This window comes from Octodon degus, unplaced genomic scaffold (assembly GCF_000260255.1).
Source record: "Octodon degus isolate 3935 unplaced genomic scaffold, OctDeg1.0 scaffold00182, whole genome shotgun sequence".
Classification (NCBI taxonomy): domain Eukaryota; kingdom Metazoa; phylum Chordata; class Mammalia; order Rodentia; family Octodontidae; genus Octodon; species Octodon degus.
This window is the reverse complement of record NW_004524758.1, coordinates 3,796,515-3,819,311: the sequence shown is the minus strand read 5'-3', so window position 1 is coordinate 3,819,311 and position 22,797 is coordinate 3,796,515. Positions and strand designations below refer to the sequence as shown.

Below are 22,797 nucleotides of genomic sequence, written 5' to 3'. Positions count from 1 at the left end.
GCCTCTCCCTCCACATGCAGTGAGAACCCAATGTCCAGGTGAAAGGGTGAAAGCTAAAACTACAGGCCGCAGGCCTCAAGAGGCCACAAACACGAGCTACCTGGACATCAGCGAAGTTAAAAATATCTGTCCTGCCGAGGACACAAATGAAGTGTGCACAACTGCCATAACATCACAAATCACACACCCATGAAGGACTCCTATAATATATAAAGCATTTGCAACTAAAAGAACAGAAAAATAACCAAATTAAAAATGAAGTTTTAAATAGGTATTTCTCCAAAGAAATGTACAAATGCTCAATACACACATGAAAAGGAGCTCAATGTACCTGTCATCAGGGAAACGCAGCGCAAAAGCACCTTGAGAAGCCACACTCCTGTCTACCTCTACGTCAGCTCCGTCACGGGTCAGACAGTGAGTATTCCAAGGGTGGAGGGGACGCACTGCCTGTGCTAGAGCTGCAGGCCCTGGAGCCTTTCTGGGAAAGTGCTGGTGAGTTTCTCTGGAAACTACACAGGCACTGTCACGGGACCCAGCCAATGACTCCTGGTCTTTTATGTTACAGGAATGAGAACACGTTCATGCAAAAACCTGTATGTGAATGTTCATGGTAGCATAACTGATAACAGACACACAATGAAGACAACCCATATATGCATTAGCCACTTAAGAGATAAAAATTTTATGTCTACAATGAAAATCATAAGGAGGTATGAACACCTGCTACAATATGAATGAATCCTGAAAATATTATGCTAATGAAGACACCACAGACACAAAAGACAGTAAGACTCCTTTATTCTTTTTTTTTTTTTTTTTGGAACCAGGGGTTGAACTCAGGCCCTTGCGCTGAGCCATCTCCCCGGCCCCAGTAAGATTCCTTTACACAAAATGCTAGGAGCAGGCAAACCCACAGAGACAGGAAGCAGACGGAGGGCTCTGGCCGCAGGGGTGGGCTGCTAACACAACTGAAGACTGAGGTGGACCTGACCGTGGTGCAGGCTGCCCAACTATGCACATAAAAACCACCACTGAATTGCACACTATAATGGTGCTTTCAGTACAGTCCTACAAAGCAGAAGCAAAGGCCAAGGAGATGCAAGCATTCCTCCAGCCCTGTGTCCTGCGTAGAAAATCCTCTAGTTTCCATTTCCCATCTGCCAGGCTGAGGAAAAAAATGCCCAAAAGTTCAAAGGATTTTTTACTTGGCCTCTCTGATGATCCAAACTGTATATAGTTAACAGGGCAGCCTACATGGCCAAAAAAATACTATTTTTCTGAGAACAACACATCCATCTCTTTAACAGTAAAGGCTAGGGGAGAACCCAACTGAGGGGGAAATGTCTCTTCTGATGGTACTGAGAACCCAACCAGAAGGTCCACAGCTTTAGCTGTTTCTCCAAAAGCCTTCTCCACTTCCCGTTCCTCTGAGAACTCGGAGGTGCCTGCCCCAGTAGCTCGGGCTGTGCTTTCCCTCCCATCTGAAGGGGGACGATGTCCCTCCCCTCCAGGCCACCTTGCTCCCTTGCCTGCCTCCCTCTGCACAGCCAGGCCCTAGCAATTTCCCTGATGCCCACCACCTCCATGCTCGGCTCAGGCCATCAGCAGCGCGCTCCGGGTTCTGTGGCTCTCTCATGTGGCAGCCCTGCTCCACGCTTTCCCTTCTCCACTCCTGGGGGCAGAACAGCTGCCTCAACCTCCTGTCTACTGTAACACATCACTTCCCGCTGAACCCACGGTGACCCCTCCGGCCCTGCCCCTGCCTGTGCTTGCCTGCACTCGGGGCACCTGCCTGGCCAGGGCACCTGTCCAGCCTCACCTCCTCCTCCACGGCCCATCCCCCTGCCCTGGCCCTGGCAGCAGCACGGAAGCTGCATTCGGCTTCTGTGTCTCTGCGGACAGCTTCTTTTCTGTCCTGACCCCTTTCTCCATGTCGCCCATCTTGCTGTGTGAGCTGGCCATGCTGCACCCTTCTCCTAGGCCACAGGAAGACAGACAGCCCCACTTCACGCTACATCCCCGGGCAGCAGGCGATGGGCTCAGGATGGCGTCTGCTGACCTGCCCAACAGTGCTTGTCCCACAGCAGGCACAGCCAGCACCATACGTGGGGCCTGCGGGCAGCTCCACAACACCCACTGGCCTCGGTGCCACTGTCTGTCCTGATGACCTCAACTGGGTTGCTCCTGTCACAGGCCACGACAAAAAAATGGCTAACAACACTTGCTTTTATTCCTCAGAAATGGACTATGGCCACATCTAAAAGTGTACCTTTACTATGCTTATCTTACACATTTTTGGCCTGTTAGCTGACTGTTAATCTGTATTGATGGTAACTAATTTGATGAAGACTTTTAAAATAGGTAAATAAATCTTATGTCAGAAAAAAAAAAAAAGGAAAGAAAAATTGGGATGTGTCATGTACCAATAAAATTTTTAAAATACACAAATCTTACCAATAAAACATAGCAACCAATACCAAGGCAGAGGGAAAAAGGAAAGACTGCCTCACTGCAAGGCCCATTCTCTGTCAGGCTTGCCTGGGGCCAGGATGCTCCTGGAAAGCCTGTTTAACACTCTATTCCAGAAACACAGGATGGTAAAATCTGCATCTCTACCCTGAAGAAGTCTTTATCTCACCAAATCTACTAAAAATGCCTTAATTTTTATTTATTTATTTTTTTATGGAAAGGTCTACAGGGTGTTCAGGGTCTCACTACTAGATCGGACCCGTAGTGATCCACCTGTTTACAGCCTCTCAAGAGCTGGGATTATAGGCTTGCACCACCCATGCACAGTCTAAACTGCCATCTCAGCACACCCCGGGGGGTGAGGCTAGCACAGAAGGCCCAGGGGATTGAACCCCTGGCCCCTGCTTGCAGGCACTTTAATCCACTGACCTATTTGGCTGGCCCTTAAAAATGCCTTAATTTTTAGATTTTCTTTTCTTTCTTTCTTTTTTTTTTAGCAGTACTGGGGATTGAACTCAGGATTTTGCACTTATTCTACTAAGCACTTATTGTACTAAGCTATATCCCCAGCCCTAGATTTTCGTTTTAAAGATGGATTGTTATATACAGTAAGGTTCTAACTAACTGAACAGTATTTGTTGAACTAGGGCAACAGGTACAGGGAAGCTCAGTACACTACTTTTGCATGTATTTGAAATTATTGTTTGTTTTCAGGCATAGTCTTACCATGTAGTTCAGGCTGGCCTTGAACTCACTATGTAGCTCAGGCTAGCCTTGAACTCGAGGCGACCCTTCTGCCCTCAGCCTCGCCTGTACTGGGATCAGAGGCACGCACCACCATGCCAGCTTCATCCAGCAGATGGTAAACACAGTTCTGGCTACAGATGCGGTCCCCAGCCTGAGACAGCTTTCCAGTCATCAGAGCACATCCAGGCCCAGGGATAAGAGGAAGGTCAGCAGGCAGAGGGCCAAGGGTGATACCTTGAATTTTGTTTTCGAAGAACACGTATGAGGTCTGGTCATCTTGGATTTTCTTCCACTCGATCCTGGGGTCGCTGGTCTGAGAGTCTGTAATGATGCAGGACAATTCCACACCTAGGGAGCAAATGGGAGGGAGCACTGTGACTTCAGACTGCTTCCGGCTCTGCATGTGCCCAGACCCCACAAGCCACCTCTAGGAGAGGCTTTCAGGCCGGTACCAACAAGTGTCTCCAGGCTCCTGCCTCCATGAAAATAGGTTTCGCCTGGAAAACTACTGGCATTGAGACCCTGCTTTATATAAAAGATTTCTTTGTTTAGTCACAAGCCAAGCGGTAAGCAGGTGTCAGGCCATGATATAAGCCAATACTGAGTGGTCACTGGGCGACGCAATGCAGGGCTCTCACGCTGCTGGGTCTGCCACCCAGGGCACCCAAGGTACAGGGAGGCCCAGGAGCACGACCTGAGCTGACTGCAAGACAGCCACATGTCCACTAGAGGGAGCTCGATCTCCTCACATCATCTCATACTTACTTTCAAACTCCTGAACCACTGGGTTGCGATTGCTGGATTTGAGATTCACTGCCCCTACCAAGCAGCCTAAAGAGAAAAAGAAAAGCCAAATCAGAGGGGCCAGGGATAAACTCAGTGGCACAGTGCCTGCCTGGCAAGTGTGAAGTCCTGAGTCCAATTCCCAGTAAAAAATATATAAATAAACTGAGATAATACATTTCTTTTTTTTCTTTTCTGTATTTTAGGGAAGGGTCTACAGGGTGTTCAGAGTCTCACTACTAGATTGGTCTCGTAGTGATTCTCCTGTTTACTGCCTCCCAGGGCAAGCATGGCAGGCCTGGCGATCAAACCTCTGGCCCGACACATTTCTAATTAGCAAAACATCCTCGGCCTCAGGTTAGGGCTTTACATCACTGACCACAGAGCATGGAGAAGCAGTATATTCCACAACAAACTCTCGGAAACACGCATGCAGCCGTTTACTGCCTCTCCTTTCGGCCGGCGCTCCTGCCCCTCCTCCCTTGGGCCTCTCATCTGCCCTGCAGACTCCAAGTCCCGCCAAGGTACTCTGTGCCCTGCGCCCAGTGGCACTCAGCCTGGAGCGCCCAGGACAGCAACCTCCTCGGGGCAGTAGCAGCCACGCCAGCTAGGGTCTGGGTGCTCCTCCGCTTTCACCCCACCCAGAGCTTCTGGTCCACAAAGTCTGCAGCAGTCTTGAGTGAAATGGGAAGGGGTAATGCGCGGCTTTCACGAAGCTGAATTTGCCCTGCTAAGGATGCCACGCAGGCTGTCTGTGTGGTTCCAAATTCCGTCTTGGAGAGAAGACCAAGTAACTGCACTGACCACCTGCAAAACCTATCCTTCAGCTACCTGGCTCTTCAGAAAGCTTCCATCTTGAAAGAAGGCCTTCCCAGGCCTTCCCACAAGGAGGCTTGTTACCGGCCCACTAAGGAAAACCCCCAGACAGGCCTCCTCCTTCCACTCAGTAAGCTGCTAAGCGGATCCCGTCTTCCTTCAATTTACGACAAGATTCAGCTCTTTGCAGCCATCCCAAAAAACGCTGTGATCCACTTTTTAACACAAGGTATCACTGTCATTTTAGTAAAAGAATTGAATAAAAGGAGATGGAAAACAAGCACGCCTGAGTTGCTAATCGTTTCTAAGACATTTACGTTTTTTAAAGAAACAACAGCAGCAGGACAAACAAAGACAACGGTGGCGCTCTGTTCCGCGTGCCCGGGGCCAACCCTTCTGGAGACCCAAAAGAACTGCGTGTCACACACAGAAGCCCTTTCGGCTGCTTCAGACCACACGCTCCCAGCACTCCATGCGTCGAGCACCAGGCGATGCGCTCGGTATCTCAGCATGGCCACCTGGGGCCCATCTAAGTGAGGTGACCATGAACAGTCAGTATGATCAGCACCATCACTCAGCAGACACCACAACTAGCAGCAAGTGACTGCAGCTAGGGACCGCTGCTGGACTCACTTTTCTCACTGCTGAAAAAAAAATACGGGACACTGAAAGTTAAAGGCAAAAGTTTATTTAGCTCACAGGTTGTAGAGGTTTCAGCTTATAAATAGCTGGCGCCAAGGCAGGCTAGAGGGCAGAGGGGCAGCACAGAGAGACAGTTCGCGGCGGGCAAAAGACAAGGCAAGCAAGAGCAAAGCAAGAGGCCGGGAGCACAGCAGCGCCTTCCACCCTTCCCAGCCTCCCCAGCCTGCGGCGCTTGGTGCGAGCAGCACTCACCCGCTTCATGCTAGCATCGCCACCACTCATGCAGTTACTAGTCGTCCACCACTACTGGAATTTTCTGTGTCGTTTCTTCCTTCATGTTCTATCATTTCTGTATTATGAATACTTGACAGTAAGGGGGCATCTACTCCGTCTTTCCATTTCCTGACACACTTTTCCTCTCCAACCTGCTAACATTTCTCCCTTTTCAGTTTTCCTTCTGCAGATCTTCCAGTACTTCCTTCCCCGTCACTCTTAGTGTCCCACGTGTGTCTCTTCCGCATTGTAAAAGAATACCACTGTGTTCTGGAGAAGTATAAAATTATACTAATGTACTAAGGTAAGAGTTTTTACAGACTAGCACAACATTATAGGTTATTTTTCACCAATAAAAATGAACTGTTAAAGAGCCTTAGTATTAGCTTTCACTAGAAACAAACATCAAAGGCAAATATAACATTCTAAATTAAAAAGGTATGCAAAAATTAACTAGTATAAAGCCAACATATGAGTGCATCTCATGCATACAAGACCGACTGGCTGAAAGGACACCTCCCAGAGTGATGCTGGGGACAGTCAGTATGCAAACAAACACACCGCCGAGTGCTGTGGAGGGTAAACTGTTAAGTGGTGAATAAATCCTTGGCAGATAGGTGTCCCAGGCAGCATTTTGTGCCAACCCAAGGAACACGATGTCCCAAGAAGACTCAAGGCAGAGGACAGGTGAGGTTCTGGTCTAAGGATTGTTCTGTAAGCGCTGGGCCCTAGATAGTCTCAGGCTGAGAGTCCTTTCTTAGAAATCTCACTCTAAACCTTAACAATTCTTACATTTATAAATATTCTAACTCCTTTCTTTGCCCACCACCAACATCCTATAATCCCACTTTAAAATTTAATAATAACTGGTGGGGCACAGGCCTGCAGTTCCAGCTACTCAGGAGGCTAAGGCAAGAGAATACAAGACCAGCCGGGGCTACTGAGCAAGCCCCTTTCTCAAGATGAAATTGACAAATGACGTAGCTCAGCACTCCCTGGGGTCCACTTCCAATACTGCAAATACATAAGTAAATAGAAATTTAGAAATTGGAATTAAGTGCATAAAAGAATGGTACCATGAGGACTGGAAGCTCGACATGCGGCCGAGTTAACGCGGGACCGCCGCCTCGTACGTGCAGAGCAGACACCGACACAACCAGCATTTCTACTTCCAGAGCCCACAGTGGTGGCTGCTGGACACTGACAGTACACAGAGAATCCCTGAGCTGCTGGGTCCTCACACCGAGCGGACAGTACTTACGATTAAGTAAGGGCTAAGAGAAAGAAAAGACTAAATCTACTAATCCATGAAATGCAAATGCTATCCCTATGTAATTTCATGTCTGTCCTATCCTGTCCTTCTGACTCCTAAGCTCTTAGGGAGCCCCGTTCATTTGCCAAGTGTTTAGCACTTCTTACATGGTAGGGCCTGCCCTGGCGGTACAAGTCATATAGAGCATAAACATCGATGCTGTCAAGGAGCTGACTTCTCAGTGTGGAAACGGGCAGCGCAGTTCATCTTACTGCACATCCACTGCCCAGATGCCATGACAGCAGGCACCAGCGTAAGGACAGCCATGTAGCCCAAATCAATCTTCACATGATTCCCAAAGCATCTTCAATGAGAATGCCAAAATCATTCCCTGGGAAAAAGATGATCGTCAAACAAATAATGCCTGGAAAACTAGATGTCCACATGCAAAATGATGGGCTGCTATAAGACTATGTCCGAAGATAAACTCAAAAGAAGCAAATAGCTAAATGTAAACTAAAACCATGAAATTTTTAGAATAAAACAAAGAAAAATCTTTACATTGGTTTGGCGGTGATTTTTTATACAATAACAAAAGCATAGACAGCAAAAGAAAAACTGGACTTCATCAAAGTTCAGGAATTCTATGTTAAAGAGCATTATCAGGAATGGGAAGAGAAGCTCAGAAAGGGAGAAACTTCTACAAAGCACAATTTTTTTTTTTTTTTAATTTAGTACAGGGTCTACAAGGTCTCACTCTGTAGACAGGACTCGTAGTGATCCTCCTGTTTTCAGCCTCCCAAGTGTCTGCCTAAGCAGGCGCTTTAATCTGCTGAGCTCTCAGGCCAGCCCTACAAAGCACAAATAAGATCAGGATTAAAATCTAGAAAATACAGCAGGTGAGATAGCTCAGTGGACTAAGTGCTGGCTTAGGCAAGAGCAGGAACTGTGGTACAATCCCCAAGCACCACCTGCCTCGCTGGCCCTGCCCCCCATGCACACTGAGCCAGCCACCGACCGAGACCTAGTATGGTGGTGTACGCCTGTAATCCCAGTGCCAGAGAGACTGAAAACGGGAGGATCACTATGAGTTGGAGCCGCATAGTGAGACTCTGTACCAAATACATTTTTTTAATTATATAAAAAATAAAATCCAGAATATATAAGAACTTCTATAACTCAACAGCAAAACAGCAGCCCAATTAAACAAAACAGGTAATGGACATTCTCCAAAGATACACAAGTGGCAAAAGAGCACAAGAGAAGGCGTACAACAGAATTAACCATAAGGCAGATAAAGCGAAACCATGGTGAGACACTGCTTCACAACACCTGGGAAGGCGATCATTAAAAAAAATAATAAAGGAACATGATACAGCCTGTCCAGGATGTAGAGAAGCCGGAACCCTCGTGCACTGCTGATGGAAGTGTAAAACTGCGGCCAGTGTGGAAAAGTAGTGCGCAGTGTCCCAAAAAGCCAAACTACAGAATTATGATTCAGAAATCATACCCGTGTGGTATGCACACAGACACAAGTAACACAAGTCTCCCCCAAATAAGAATGCTGCCTGGGGGGTGCCTTTCAGCCATTTCGTCTTTTCACTAAACCCCAAGGGGCAGGGACAGCAGACTTCCTGCTGCATTTCCCAGTAAGCCCCAGAAAGCTCTCAGAACAGTGACCGAGAGCTGCCACGCAGCAGCGCGGGGCTGGGAAGCCACTGGCCGCAGACCGCACCTCACGCCCCCAGCCGGATGCAACAAGCGGCTGCTTCTCTTGCTTAGGTATCCACAGGAAGAAGCCAGGTAGACCACGGACTTCTCTGTGTATTTAAATTAGCATCAAATTTTTTAACGTAAGTGTACATAACTGAAAAAATATTTCTGGGATGCTGTAAATATTAACATTTTAAAATAAAACTGTTACTTCACTTTCTTTTAGTGTCTTCACTGGAATCCAAATACAATCATGACTCACTGTCATTTTGTAAACAAGTGTTCTAAGTCCTAATGTTGAAATAATTATAAACTAAAGGAAGCTACAAAGATACAGAAACATCCAGTAAACCTAAGTTTTTAAAAATAAAATCAAAAGAAGGCTTTCTGGCAATGGGCCGTTGGCACACACATTCTGGGAAACTGACAGCTTCTTTCCAAGTGAACGCTTGCCGGGGAGGCCCTGCCCACCCCCAGACACCCCAGGACGCCCACCGCGTGCCTTCAGGGCAGAGCTCAGCACCGCAGCACGCCCTGCGCTCCCTTCCCGCTTCTGAGGGGAGTCTGTGCTTCACAGGCCTCCTCACAGGCAGGGAAGATCACTCTCCTATCCGCTTGACTTTCGGAAGTTTGAGCATGACTGCCTAGTTTTAGATTTTTCAGCTTTTATTCTGCTACATTTGTGCAGAGATTCCTGGACCTACAGTTTAGTACATCTGACATTAACTTTGAGAAATCTTAAGTCATTGTACTGTGGCTTCAAATATTTTTGTTCCCTTCGTCTCTTCTGCTATTACTGTTATAGATGTTACACTTTTTGTAGCTGTCCCACATTTCTTATAATCTATTCCAATTTGTTTTCCAGTTCTCTTTTGCTTCTGTTGGTGGTGTCTACAGACATGCTCTGTCACTGGACAGGGTCCAAGGAAGTCCCCAAAGAAGGATGGGGACCTTAACTTGCCACAGAGAGGGTCTTGACTCATCAGCTCAGAAAACTATTCCTAGATGCACCTGTGTGAGGCAGAGGGAGACACAGAGGGGACTTTAACTGAGCAGCCAAAGAGGGTACAGTTCGGACAGAAAGGATCAGCCTGACCCCTCAACAAGATGGAGGAAAGAGTGTACTGGCTAGGTCTGGTCGGTTCTTATCTCAGTTCTGGCTTTGCAATACAGCCTTATCCCACAGTCTGGTCTCTATGAATTGACTGTCACTGCTTGTGACAGTCCCAGTGCTGGGGAGCCTCTGCTGGAACCCAGATGAGCAGGGTGCAGGGCAATGACTGTAACCTCCGGATGTTTATTCACAGAACTTCCCTGTGAGTCTCTTCTTAGCATCCTCGGTCTGGAGCGGGGCTGACCCACTTTGTATGGCCAGCTTTTAGACACACTTTCCCTAATGAGCAGGTCTGTATACACCACCCACAGGATCTGGCCCAGAGCTCAAGGTAAAAAGGACGCAGACACAACGAAAGCCAAGCTTTCCTCTGCTGTTCGTTATCTGTAAGAATCTGCAGGCCCATGTGAAGAATCATTCGCTTTTGGGCAGAAACTGCCTCAAAAGAAAACACAAATCAAGTTTTTAATGACTAAATGGTGATGGGCCCAGGAATTTGTCCATTGTCCCTATGGTGGTCCCCATGTCACTCTCACGCCGGGAAACTTCTACCGACAGATCCTTAAGCTCAGAGATTCCTCCCCCAGTTGTGTTTAGTCTACTGCAAAGTCCATCAACACCATTTACATTTCTACTCTAGGTTTCTAATCTCTCACTTTCCTTGTTGATTCTTTCTTAAAATACCTGTCTCTCTGCTTGCACTGTCAGTTCTTTCATTTTGTCTACTCTCGCCATTTGAAACTGGCACCTTGATCACATTTGTTTCCAATTCCTAGGCTGACAGTTCCAACATCTTGGCGCACCAGAGCTCTCACATCTGCTGACTCCGCAAATCATTCTTTGCTGTTAGTACCCTTGTAATTTTTTCTGAATTCTAGATGAGTCTGAGAAAAAGTCAGTATGATGCACAGGCACTCCAAGTCATGTGAGCAACACAATGCAGAGGAAAGTGTTCTAAGCCATCGCTGTGTCATCCTTTAGGCTGTGACCACAAGTGTGCCCGATGTGGAGGGGGCCTTAGGTAATTTCTTTCCTGTGAGTCCGGTAGGCTGATAAATTCTCAGCAGAGGACTCAGAATATTCTCTTTGGTGCACAGTAGTATTTCAAGTGTTTACATTCCCTATCCTGCTAAAAAAGGAGTTTTCTCCAGTCTTCACTAAAAGAACATGATAAGGCTCTCTGGAGGTGAAAGTCGTGTGAGGCCTCTGGAATTTTTGCCTCCCAGACTTGTCTACACTCAGTCTACAACAACTTGTCACTTACGGTTTAGGTTTTTCTACCTCTGGCACTAATTCCAATGAAGTTTCTGCTCCTAGGTCTTTGATCTGGTAGATTAGGAATCTGTGTCCACTGGAAGTTTAATGAATTTATTTATTTTAATTTGTGTGTGATCTTTAGTGTTTTCTATATCTAGGATCATGTCATCTGAAAAATGGTTTTACCTCTTCCTTTCCAATGTAGATCCTTCTGTTCTCTCCTCTTGTTGCCAACTTCTCTGAGATATAAGCAGTGAATACAGGCATCCTTGTCTTGTTCGCATCTTAGAGAAAAGGTTTTGGCCTTACGTTAGTGGCAGTTTCTTCATGCGTGGCTTTTAGTATGATGAGGAAATCCCTTTTGTTCCCACTTTCCTGTGTGGTTTCTTCATTATCATGAAAGAGTATTGAGTCTGGTCATATATTTTTTTCTGCATCAAGTAAAGTAATCAAGTGTTTATATTCTGTTTATCTCCCTTCATTTTAATATAGTACAATACTTTAATTATGTGGTTAAACTATCCTTGCATTTTGGAAATAAATTCTACTTGCTCACGGTGTTTAGTCTACAAAATAATTACAGATAAGGAAAGACTCAATTTTGCCATTTTCCTATTTGTTCCTATAGGTCTTATAGCTTTTTGTATTCTTCATTTCTTCTATAACTATCTTTTGTATTTAGATTTTTTATAGCGACATGTTTTCATCTCTCATTTCTGTCAATGTCTCATTTCCTTTATGGGTGTGGTCAAAAGTAGAACTAAAGACACATTGCCTTTAATCTCCCTCAAAAGCCTTCCCCTTACTTCATACACACATAGCCCATCACTCCTGCCTCTTTCTGAAGCAGTTTAAGTTTTCAGTTGTGCTGTCATGGCTGCCTCGATGTCCCAAATCAACTCAACATGTGGGCTTTCCATGATTATTTTGACTTGGAGAAGAGACAGAAGTCAAACAGTGCCAGGCCCAGCAAGTAAGATGGATGAGGACACACCATAAAGCCACCTTTCCTGTTGGGTGGCACACTCAGCATCAGCATTCATCACACTGTTGATCACATCATGTAAGGACAGGAAAGAGGACAAGAACGATGGGGTGAGTGTGCTCAGAGTTAGTAGGATTATTCTGGTGGCGATTAAAGTTAATGGCAATGTGTCTTTTACCACAATATAGTCCTCATAATGAATTCTGAGTAGTGTGATGAGAAAGAAAACTGATGAGTCCTAGTCAGAACGGCTGGCTGGGAAGGGCAGCAAGTCGCAGGACAGTTAACGTGGATACACGCTGGCTTGCACATCAAATAACAAACCAAAAACAAGTACCAGGGCAACACTTTCATGTGAAAATGTGTCAAGTACAGAATTCAGTAAGTTCAAAGCCTTCAAGCACCAGCAATGACTACATGTTTTTAAGCATCATCCTATATTTTGATCATCTTGTATTTTCTTTCCTGGTTAGCACAGAGGTAACAATCAACTGGGAACAAACAGTACTTCACTTGCATATACAAACTCAACTCTATCCACCACCACCCCCTTGTTGGTCCACTTTCCTGTTGTTAAAGCAAAGTATGTAACAACCAAAACTTAAAGGAGGAAATGGTTTATTCAGCTCATGGTTCTAAGGTTTCAGTCCATGGTCAGCGGGTTCCATTGCCTCTGGTATGAGTGAGGCAGAACATCACTTGATAGTGGGGTGAGCGAACCTACTTCCTTTCTGGCAGAGCTCCAGTGAGGGACAGCCTCCGGACATCCACCTTTTCTGACGAGGTTACCCCTCCTAAGAGCTCACATACTTGATGAGCAAGTAAGGTCTGTTCTGTGCTCTCTGGTTCAGGGAAGAAACAGAAATAACTGCTACTGCTCAAGACCAGACACCTCCAACAGGAGGAAGAGGGAAGGGCAAGGGTATGCCCAAAAGCACCAACTCTAAGCCACCTTAAAGATGGCTTCCGCTTTATTAGACATATGCTTCCTAACCATAATGTGACTCACTGCAGTGATCCACTGAAGCTGGCTCTTACAGCTAGTGGCGGGGGCAATCTTTAGGGCGTCCTGGAACTTGCAGTCGACTACTGCAATGAGATCACTATAAGCTAACACTGCCTCTACTTTTTACCATTCTTATTTATTTTGTGTTTTGGTTTTTTGAGACAGGGTCTCGTTATGTAATTCAGGCTGTCCTTAAATTATTCACTATAAAGCCCAGGCTGGCCTCAAACTCATGGCAATTCTTCTCCCTCAGCCTCCCCAGTGCTGGGGTTGCACACACGCGCCACCATGCCCAGCTTTCTACTCATCTTCTTACTCATTTGATTCCCAACTGTACAACACCCAATAAATTTCTGAAAGTGACTGAGTGCTTTTAAGGAAGATAGACACAGACAGTATCAACACATGTGGTAAATGGCACAATAAAAATGTACACCAACTATGACACAGCTGCCCAAAGACTCAGGATTCCAAGGCTTCCAACCCTAGGCCATCTGACTCACTATGTTTGCCAGTCAGGGGTTCTTCCTTTTTTTAATTTTAAAAGATTTATTCTTTTAAATATATTCCCGAGTGCAGATGCACATACTACTTCATATGAATTACATGCATTTGCAGCTAAGGATATTTCTATGTGTCTGCCTCAAAGTATGAATGAATTATTTTTTTCTGCTTTGATTTCCTTTAATTATTAGTGATACTTTTAAGGTTTTGCTTTATATATCTATAAAAATTACTAAATTCCTTACTAACTCTAAAAAATATAAGTTGAACATCTTCAGCTTTCTAGCTACCACTTATGAGTTGTTTTTATTATCTGTTGCCCTTATTTCTGCTTCACATTTTTCCATTTTTCCTTTCCTTCTCTTCATCATTTCACATTTAAAAAATATATCATCTCAAGCTCCCAAAACAAGCATCTCAGGCTGAGCAATACCTTACTTTCAAAATGCATTTGCATCTGTCACTGACAAACAGTAAGTATGCACTCCTCACAGGCGCGCACTGGCCAGCACCCCTGCTGTTCGTAGCCCTTGCTTCTACTTGGGAAGCTGGCATTCCTAGATATATGATTTCCTGGGACTTAACCCATGAGAACTAGCAGGCCATGCTTTCAAACCAGAATGGAAAGAGGAACAATCCGTGTCATAATTCATCTTCAAAATTCTTTTATATACCAAAGCTGTGCAATACTAACAAGAAATCTGGGCTCACAGTAGGCATGGTGGCACACGTGTAATTCCAGCATTCAGGGGGCTGACGCAGGAGGATTGTGGGGAAGTTGAGACCAGTATGGGCTACAAAGTGAGCTCAAGGCCAGCCTGAATGCACAGTGATACACTGTCAGAGAGAGACAGAGAGAGAGAGACAGAGAGAAGAGGGAGAGAGGGAGAGAGGGAGAGAGGGAGAGAGGGAGAGAGAGAGAGAGAGAGAGAGAGAGAGAGAGAGAGAGAGAGAGAGAGCGAGCGAGCACACGCGAGAGAGCAAGCAAGCAATCTAGGCTCTACTTATACTTCTACTTTTAATGTGATTTGATACCCCTTTATAGTCCCAGAAGTAAAATATTATTAGAAAACCTTCCACCTTCTTCAGCAATAATTGAAGCTAAATAAACATGTTAGAAGTAATACTATTACTGCTATATGTGTCATCTAGGAACCAATGGCTTCCTTAGAGGCCCAAAAGGTAACAGGAATTCTTAAGTATAATCATATCTGAGTGCAATGATACCAGCTATGATCCTACAAAATCCACATGAGATGCAGAGGATGACAGAAGGAGGGGGGGAGAAGAGAGGAAAGCTGAAAGGAGGGCCTTAGAGACTAAGCTGTGAACTGTCCCCAAGTCCCAAGGTGCAGGCCTAACTTCCAGTAGGACAGTATGACAGGAGGCAGAGCACTTAAAGAGGTAACATAGTTAAAACAAGCCAACAGGACCCTAGTCCAGCAGGACTGGCATCTTTTAAGACTAAGATACCAGAGAAAGCACACATCCCAATGTGTGCTCATGTGTGCACTACACTAACAAAAAGCCCAGAAATGCATGTAGAGAAGGAAGCCAGCTCTAAACCTTGCCGTGTGCATGCATGTATGTGGGACCACCCTAAGATAGAGCACAGCCCTTTCTGAGGAGGTGGTCTTTCTACAGTTCTCAGGAAAAAACGACAGTGAGGCGTCTGCAATCCTGGCTGGGCACCAGGGCTGGCAGCAGGGATGGAGCCCAGCTGGCCACTCAGCTCCATCTGAGTCACAGCTTTCTCTTTGCAGATCCATTACCATCAGGGTACACTGGATCAATCTCCACATTTCAGCATCCTCTTGTAAAGCAACCACACCCAAGATTTACTCTGTTCTACAAGGAAAAATATATGCTTTTCTGGGGAAAATAAGGGTCAGCAGAAGGAATGTCACAGAAAAAGCTGCCAGCTATGTGACAGAGTTTGGATGGTCACATTAAGGACCAATGATGTTGTGCAGAGAGGACACAGAAAAATGAGACGAGAGACCTGTGAACTCATCGAGAATGCGATTCTGACAGGAACAAGTGTGACAAGCTGCTTCTTGTAGGTTATTCTGTTGAACACAACTGAGCCTGCTGGGGTACTTTTCCCTGTAGAGAGCTGTCATGCAGACTGGGGGACTGGTGCCTAATGGAAAGAAAAGAACGAAGCAGACATTGTTATCTTCTTTCCTCAACATTAGGATCATAATAAGCAGGGACATGAAAAGACAAACACACCACGCTGCTAGTTTCCTAAATACTGCCTGCTCTGTGTCACAGCACATTCTGAACACTGGCTCCATCTCCCAGCATCCTATAAATGACGAGGGCCAGGACTACTACACTCCCTTCCCAGAGAGGACCAGACCCTACAGAGGTTAACAGCTACAAGCAAAAAGTCAAAAGCAGAAGCTAGGAGTTTGATTCCTAGGCCCAACTTCTTGCTCTATTTCCTGTTTTTTCTTATAAGAAATGAAATAATACAGCATGGTAGCACATACCTGTCATACCCACATGCTGGGGAGGCCAAGGGAGGAGCCTAGGCAACGTGGCAAGAGCCATGTCAAAATAAAAAGGATTTGTAACATAGCTCAGTATGAAAGTCCTGGGTACCTAATACTGCAGTACCTAGTACAAACAAACGAATACACACATATTTAAGAATAAACATAATATTAAAATCTTTCTAGAATGGAGAGAGATGTGCAGGTACACAGAGAGGATCTGAAATTAGAGAAGACGAGAAGAGCCAGGCGCTGAACCCTAAACTGACACCCATTGTTCTCCAGAAACCTTTTCTCAGATGTGTTTATAAGGGAAATCTTAAAAAAACCTTTGGCATGATGTGCACTGATGGGGTCCCTGCGAGCCAGCCACCTTTTCCTTCTGGGCACAGTGCTAAGGACATGACGAGAGAGGAAGCGTGAAGGTGCTGACTCTAGACCAGCGGCTCCATTCTCCAGGCCCCTCCGATTCTCCTCTGGGGCAGCTGTTTCTTTTGTTTTTCCTTCCCTTTCCTAACTGGGAACAATTTTAGCAGTTTCCTGACTCAGTTTTAAGAGACCTTCTGGAAATTCCGTCTGAGGGATCGGCTCCCACCCGACAAGTTGTATGAGGATTGCTTTCCTGGTTTAAAATACCATCTTCCAGCTTAACCTCTAACATCCCAAATTCTAATCCACAGGCTAGGCAAGATGGAGATCTTTATTTTCTGGCAAGCCTCCCTGGTTCTTCTGTGCAAGCCTCTTTGGGGAGCCCTGTTATGTTACTCTGTGAAGCTAACCCCCAAACCTGGAGTTACGCTGAGAAACACAGCCCTACTGCTGAGCATGTGGATGGTGCCTGTTCCCCACCAACATGGTTACCAGCCATAAAATGCTCTCAGAGCCTCAGACAAAAAGAATCAGTAACATAAACTAATGTAACAAGAATGCACTTCAACATAACAAATGCTGGAGTAAAAAGGCATAACCCACGAACTCAGCTCCCAAATTCTATAGCAGTCAGCTTATCATGATTGATACTTCCAAAAGCACTAGAACCCTAGTGCAAACGCTTTGAAGACCCATGAAAAGTCCAAGGCAAACTGTTCAACACAAATCCAGACAGACCAGGGTCTCAGCGTGCCATTACTTGTCATTTTTAGAAACAAATTCAAGTGAAGCACACAACATACCTGTTGACTCAAGAACATAGGGAACAAGATAAGGGACTTGTACCGTTGATAATGGTTGATATTATTTAACTGCATGGACAGCTAACGAGAAAAATCAGTGGCTGTTTTAGTTTTCTATGAAAAACTAAATTAGTTGGGGTTTACACTCATTACTGCATACTAAGATGGAAAAGAAGTTCTTTTGGAAAACATTTTTCCTTTAAATTAGCTGTGTTGTTTGCTAAGAACCAGTGTGTGCAGTCTAACTCTCTAAAGAGTTATATTTAGTCTTCTGGCATTCTGCCTGGTTTGTCTCCTGCGCAAAAGAAATGTTTTTCCTGAGCAAGACTCCAGTTACTAGGAGCACGTCAGCACACATCACTGTGGACTGCACCGGCCCGGTGGGCTCCAATCTAAACATAAAGCGGCGATGCAGTCTTCCTAGGAGACAGCAGCTACATGTTCATTCTTCAAAACAGATTCCTTCCGTGTGTTTGCCTAGCAGAGTTCATCTTGGAGAAAAACATAGTCTACCAAAGACCATCTTTTCAACAATGTCTGTTCCTTAAGTAATTTTTAAGGAATTTAAGAGCAAAGCAAGGGGAACTTGAGATCTCGTCAATATGCGCCAGTCATTCACCTATACATATAGAAAAGAGTATGTGAAACTGATTACATCAGGGTCTTGACAAGAAGAGCCAGCTGAAGTCCTTGTATCAGTGGCCCTGTGAGACAGCTGATCTACGTGATTATGAACTCAAACAGACCCTTACCTGGGTGTGTGGTGGCACATAACCTAAAATCCTAGCTAGGCAGGAGGCTGAGGCAGGAGTATGGCAAATGCAAGCCCAGCCTGGACACTTTAGTCTTCTTTGTCTCAAAATAAAAAATGTAAAACATCTGTGGATGCAGTTCAATGATACAGTACCCTGGGAGTTCAATCCTCACTACTGCAAGAAAAATAAAATAAAATAAAACAAAGAAAAAAAAAGGTCCAGCTATATATTGTAGAATTTCAAATAAATCTGGCTGGGATGGTAACCACAATATGTCAAGATGTGGGATGTTTGGGGTGGAATTAACACAAATTAGTGGTCTTTGGGTAAAGCGGATCCTACGCCATAGCGTGAACTGGTCCCCCACTGACCAGCTGCTATTCCAAGGTAAGCCAGCAGAAGACAACAGGTAAGCTGTGATTTTCTTAAGAGCGCTAGCTATCCCGTTCTGTTTCGTTCTATCTCCAAACCCAAACCATCTTAACTGGGTATCTGATTAATCCTGTCACATAACAATAAAGTAACCCTGGCTAACAGTCACCTTACATACAAGTATTTAAAGAAATAATAAGGACTTGACATCCTAAACCAGAGATGGGGGCAGGGCAAGGAGGAGAGCAGCCGGAGAGACTGAGGGGCAGAAGGGAAGGGAAGCAGGCACGCAACGCGAGCTGGCACCAGCACCGCTTCTGCTCTACGCTGTGCTGACTTCCCATCCTTCCAAGTGTTCACAGAGTCCACTCAACGGAAGCAACGAACTAAGACTGTTCCAGAGGCTTGGCAGCGAGGGGTCGGCTTCTTCACGCGAACCCAGCACTGTCGCTTTTTCTAAGTGCAGACCAAACCAAGCAGACAAAGTCTAAGATACTCTTGGCTCTCAAGCACAGATAAACGCGTAAAATGTTCCCGTCTGTTTCCTGAGACCCATCGTAAAGGCACCAGGCATGAAAAACGTGCATGATTAAACACAGAACATGTGTCGAGGCTTACTTTTCTTCTGTAAAATGCCTCATCTGCAAATACATCATCCCCAGCCGTCCTGCGCACAGGACCAGGCCTGAGGCTGCGCTCCGTGTGAGCCCAGTCCTGTAAACACTATTTGCATCTGATCACTGATGCGGGCATCACGTGGCCCAGAGGAGCCAGAGCAGCGCTCGCTCTCTCGTGCTGGAGAGTCATTCAAAGTTCCATTGGTGACTCAGCTGCAAACACACTGCAATAATCCCCCTCAAGGAGCCTCTCTTGTGTAGGACCCATCCCCAGAGGTGGGCAGAGACACTGCAGGAACTTCATCTCCTAAAGCCCACTACACAGAAGACAGGCGTGAGGTGTTTTATTCCACTGACACTGAAACAAGAAACACATTCAGGCTGCAAAATTTAGGCTTTAGGTTTCACATGTTAAAAGAAAAAAATAAATCCTTCAAAATTTTCCAGGGGTAACTCAAACGTGAGGGGTGGGGAAAGTGGAGGACTTGGCCTTTACAAAATCTCCTATGCCCACATTAGTTTAGGCCAGTTCCAGCTGAGGCAGCAAAACAGATTATAAGCTACAGAGGAATTCTGTAACACAGGGGTAGGAAAACTTTTTCTGCTCATGGCCACTGAGTCTTACTCAATAAATATAAAATATTCCAACCACTTACATTTTAAATTAAGACTTGGAAGAAAAATATATATTCATTATATATTTTATCTAGACTAAAGTGAAAAAATATAAATGTAATTAATGAATATAATAAATGTTTTTAAATAAATACAATTTTACATAAAATTAGTTTAAAGACACAGTAGGAAAAAGGCCAATATATGAGCAAAATCTATAGCTCAGCGTCATATACATAGTTAGGCGAACTATGTAAAGTTCACAGAGTAAATGAATGTATTCATGGATATAAGAAAAAGAAAAGACTGACAGAAGTCCAAAGCTGGGAACAGAAAGTGTAGTGCGGACTTCACAGTCAGGTCAACCGCGTCACTACAGCTACAGTGACTTTTAAAACACTGACAGTGGCAGGCTCCAGACGGTTACTCTGTTTTAGTTAACTACCATTTGCTGGTTTTCATTCATTCTACTAGGGATAGAAAATCAGATGCTTATTTTAAGAGAAAAGAAAGTATTTCCTGGGAAGCCACACTGAAGACCATCATCCTGAGACAATGAAACAAGCAGGAAGTCTTTCTAACTTGATTTCCTGTTAACTCTAAACTGACAAAACAATGAGTCTAGCCCAGCCTAACCTACATACTTTTTATTTCAAAAGCTATTATGGGGGCCAGGAGATGGCTCAGTAGAATAAGCGCTTCCCTTGAAGGCACAAGGGCCAGAGTTCAATCCTGGTTCCGCAGAGGAAAAAAAAAAAAAAAAGCTACTACGAGAAAAAAAAGATCTGCGAATTTTTCTATTCATTTAATGACAAAATGTAGGACAGGTGATGTAGCACACACCTGTCTTTAATCCCAACTACTTGCAAAGCTAAGGGAGGGAGATTGAGAGTTACAGGCCAGACCTAGGAAAGAAGCAAGACCCCATCTCAAAAAAATAAAAACTTAAATAATAGCAAAAAATTTTATCAGGATTCATGAAATAATTTATTTAACAAATAACTCCATTTTAAAAGAAGCCAGGATAGGGACAAACTACAAAATAACTCCATGATAGGCTTGGGCTCTCGGGGGATGAACTGCGACGGTGAGTAGGTGGCTGCCTTTGTCAAAATGTTCAGAGCTGTATAACACCACGAGTAAACGTCACTCAAGAGAAGCTTTCTTAAGCACTAACGGCAATGCTTGGGGAACCAAGACGCAGTGGAGACTGACAAAGGAAACCCACTGTGTTACAAATGATGACCTCAGTGGGGTAGAGGTGGGGGCCCTGATGCAAATAACTACGGAAAATACTGTTTCAACAGAATATTTTTAAAGATAGGGTCTCCCTATGTGGTCCAGGCTGGCCTTGAACTCACTATGTAGCCCAAGCGATCACTAAGATTATCCTACCTCTGCCGGCCAAGAGCTGGGATTACAGACATGTGCCACCATGCCTGATCCTGTGTGCACGTTACAAGTTACAGTATACATGGTTTGAACAAATAGCTATAAAAATTTTGAAGATGAGGACCGCCACATTGCTCACAGTCAAGAGAAACACTTGAGTATCCAAGTGGGACAGGCTAGAAATAAGGCTGTTGTGCTGGGCTGGCATAAGGGATAGCAGTAAACGCCAACTGCAGACCTGTGCTCCCAGGGGCTAGGAGAAATCATGTGTCTCCTTGGCCCGCGCGCTCTCTAAAGCAGTGCCCTGTGAAGGGGCAGCGTAGGGAGTCCAGCTCTGCTGTGGGGGTCACACAAGCCTGACTCTCAGGACCTGGGCTAACAGAACTCCTGGAGGAGAGCCGTGGGGAAGGAGCGCAGCTGGGCGTGGGGTGCCGGCGGGCAGCGGCAGTCTGGGCTAGGAGAGGCTGAGGTGAGAGGATGGCTTGAGGCCAGCAGTTCAAGACCAGCCTGGGCCACAAAGTGAGACTCTGCCTCAAAAAATAAATGAAAGCAGTGCCACCCTGCTGACAGGGTGTCTCCTGCACACAGCCATGGTTTTCTAAGCACCTTCTCAGTAATGGGAGTCAGGCCTCTGGGGGAAATAACCAACTCTAGGACACGGAAAATGCAACAACTTACAGTGACAGGAAGTGAGCAGGAGCTGAAAAACAAGCAACAAAAGTGTCAAAGGACCAGCAGCCAACCTGAAAGCACTCATTTCAGTGGACAAAGCTTTTTTTTCAGAAAAAAAAGTATAAAACTGGATTATAACACAAATAATAAAATACATATCCATGAATCTCAATTAAATTAGTAAGACAATAAATGGGGAAGGACAAATTTTCTTTATCGAATAATTGCAATTTCTAAGTGTAGAAAAAGTAAGGAAATATAAAAATCACCAATAAAACACCATTCCTCTTAAATAGAAAAATCAGTAGAGAAGTAGATCTACTCTAAAAAACAACAGTGCGACGTGGTAGCCAGGCCTGTGGACTCCAACACTCCACAGGCTTCGGCCGGAGGGTGCCCAAGCCCAGGGACATGAGGCGAGGGTGGCGTGGTCACACAGTAAGACCCTGTGCGCAGAAGGAAGGGCACCCAGTACAAACTAAGCTGACGCCTAGGCCACGTCACATGACAGAGAATACCATTTCTCAGTTCACATGGGAAACTTACCAATGCAGACCAAGTTGGGGGCTGTAAAATAAATCACAGTAAGCTGTTTAAAAGGCCCCAGTTGTACAAAATCCACTGTCTGACCACAATGAAATTAAAACATACATCGATGATGCCAGCCATGGTGGCACACGCCTGTAATAGGAGCACGTGGGAGGCTGCGACAGGACTGCCACAAGTTTGAGGCCAGCCTAGGGTATACAGTAAATTCAAGCCAGCGTACATGGTATAACCCTGTCTCAACAAACAAACAAAAAGAAATCTATAACAGGAGGGTGTCTTAAAAATCCCTAATATGTATAAACTAACCCATCTTTCAACAACTTCAAGATCAGAGAAGGGCCGGCCAAACAGCTCAGCTGATTACAATGCCTGCAAGCAGGCACAGGGACCAGGGGTTCATTCCCTATGAGCAGTGCTAGCCCTGCCTCGGGGCGTGCTGAGACAGCGATCAGACTGGGCGTGGTGGCGTGCGCCTGTAATCCCAGCTCTTGGGAGGCTGTAAGCAGGCAGATCACTACGAGTCCGATCTAGCAGCGAGACCCTGAACACGCTGTAGACCCTTCCCTAAAACACAGAAAAAAAAAAAAA

General features: G+C 45.3%; 1 protein-coding gene across 1 annotated transcript in view; it reads right to left on the bottom strand.

Annotated features, from left to right (window-relative positions):
• Jam3 (junctional adhesion molecule 3) overlaps positions 1 to 22,797 on the bottom strand; it is a 70,622-nt gene that overhangs the window by 7,852 nt on the left and 39,973 nt on the right. The window contains exons 2-3 of the mRNA XM_023703841.1: positions 3,985 to 4,050; positions 3,454 to 3,567 (exon numbers count right to left, since the gene is read on the bottom strand). Coding sequence (XP_023559609.1) covers positions 3,454 to 3,567; positions 3,985 to 4,050 — 180 coding nt within the window. The remainder of the gene's footprint in view (positions 1 to 3,453; positions 3,568 to 3,984; positions 4,051 to 22,797) is intronic.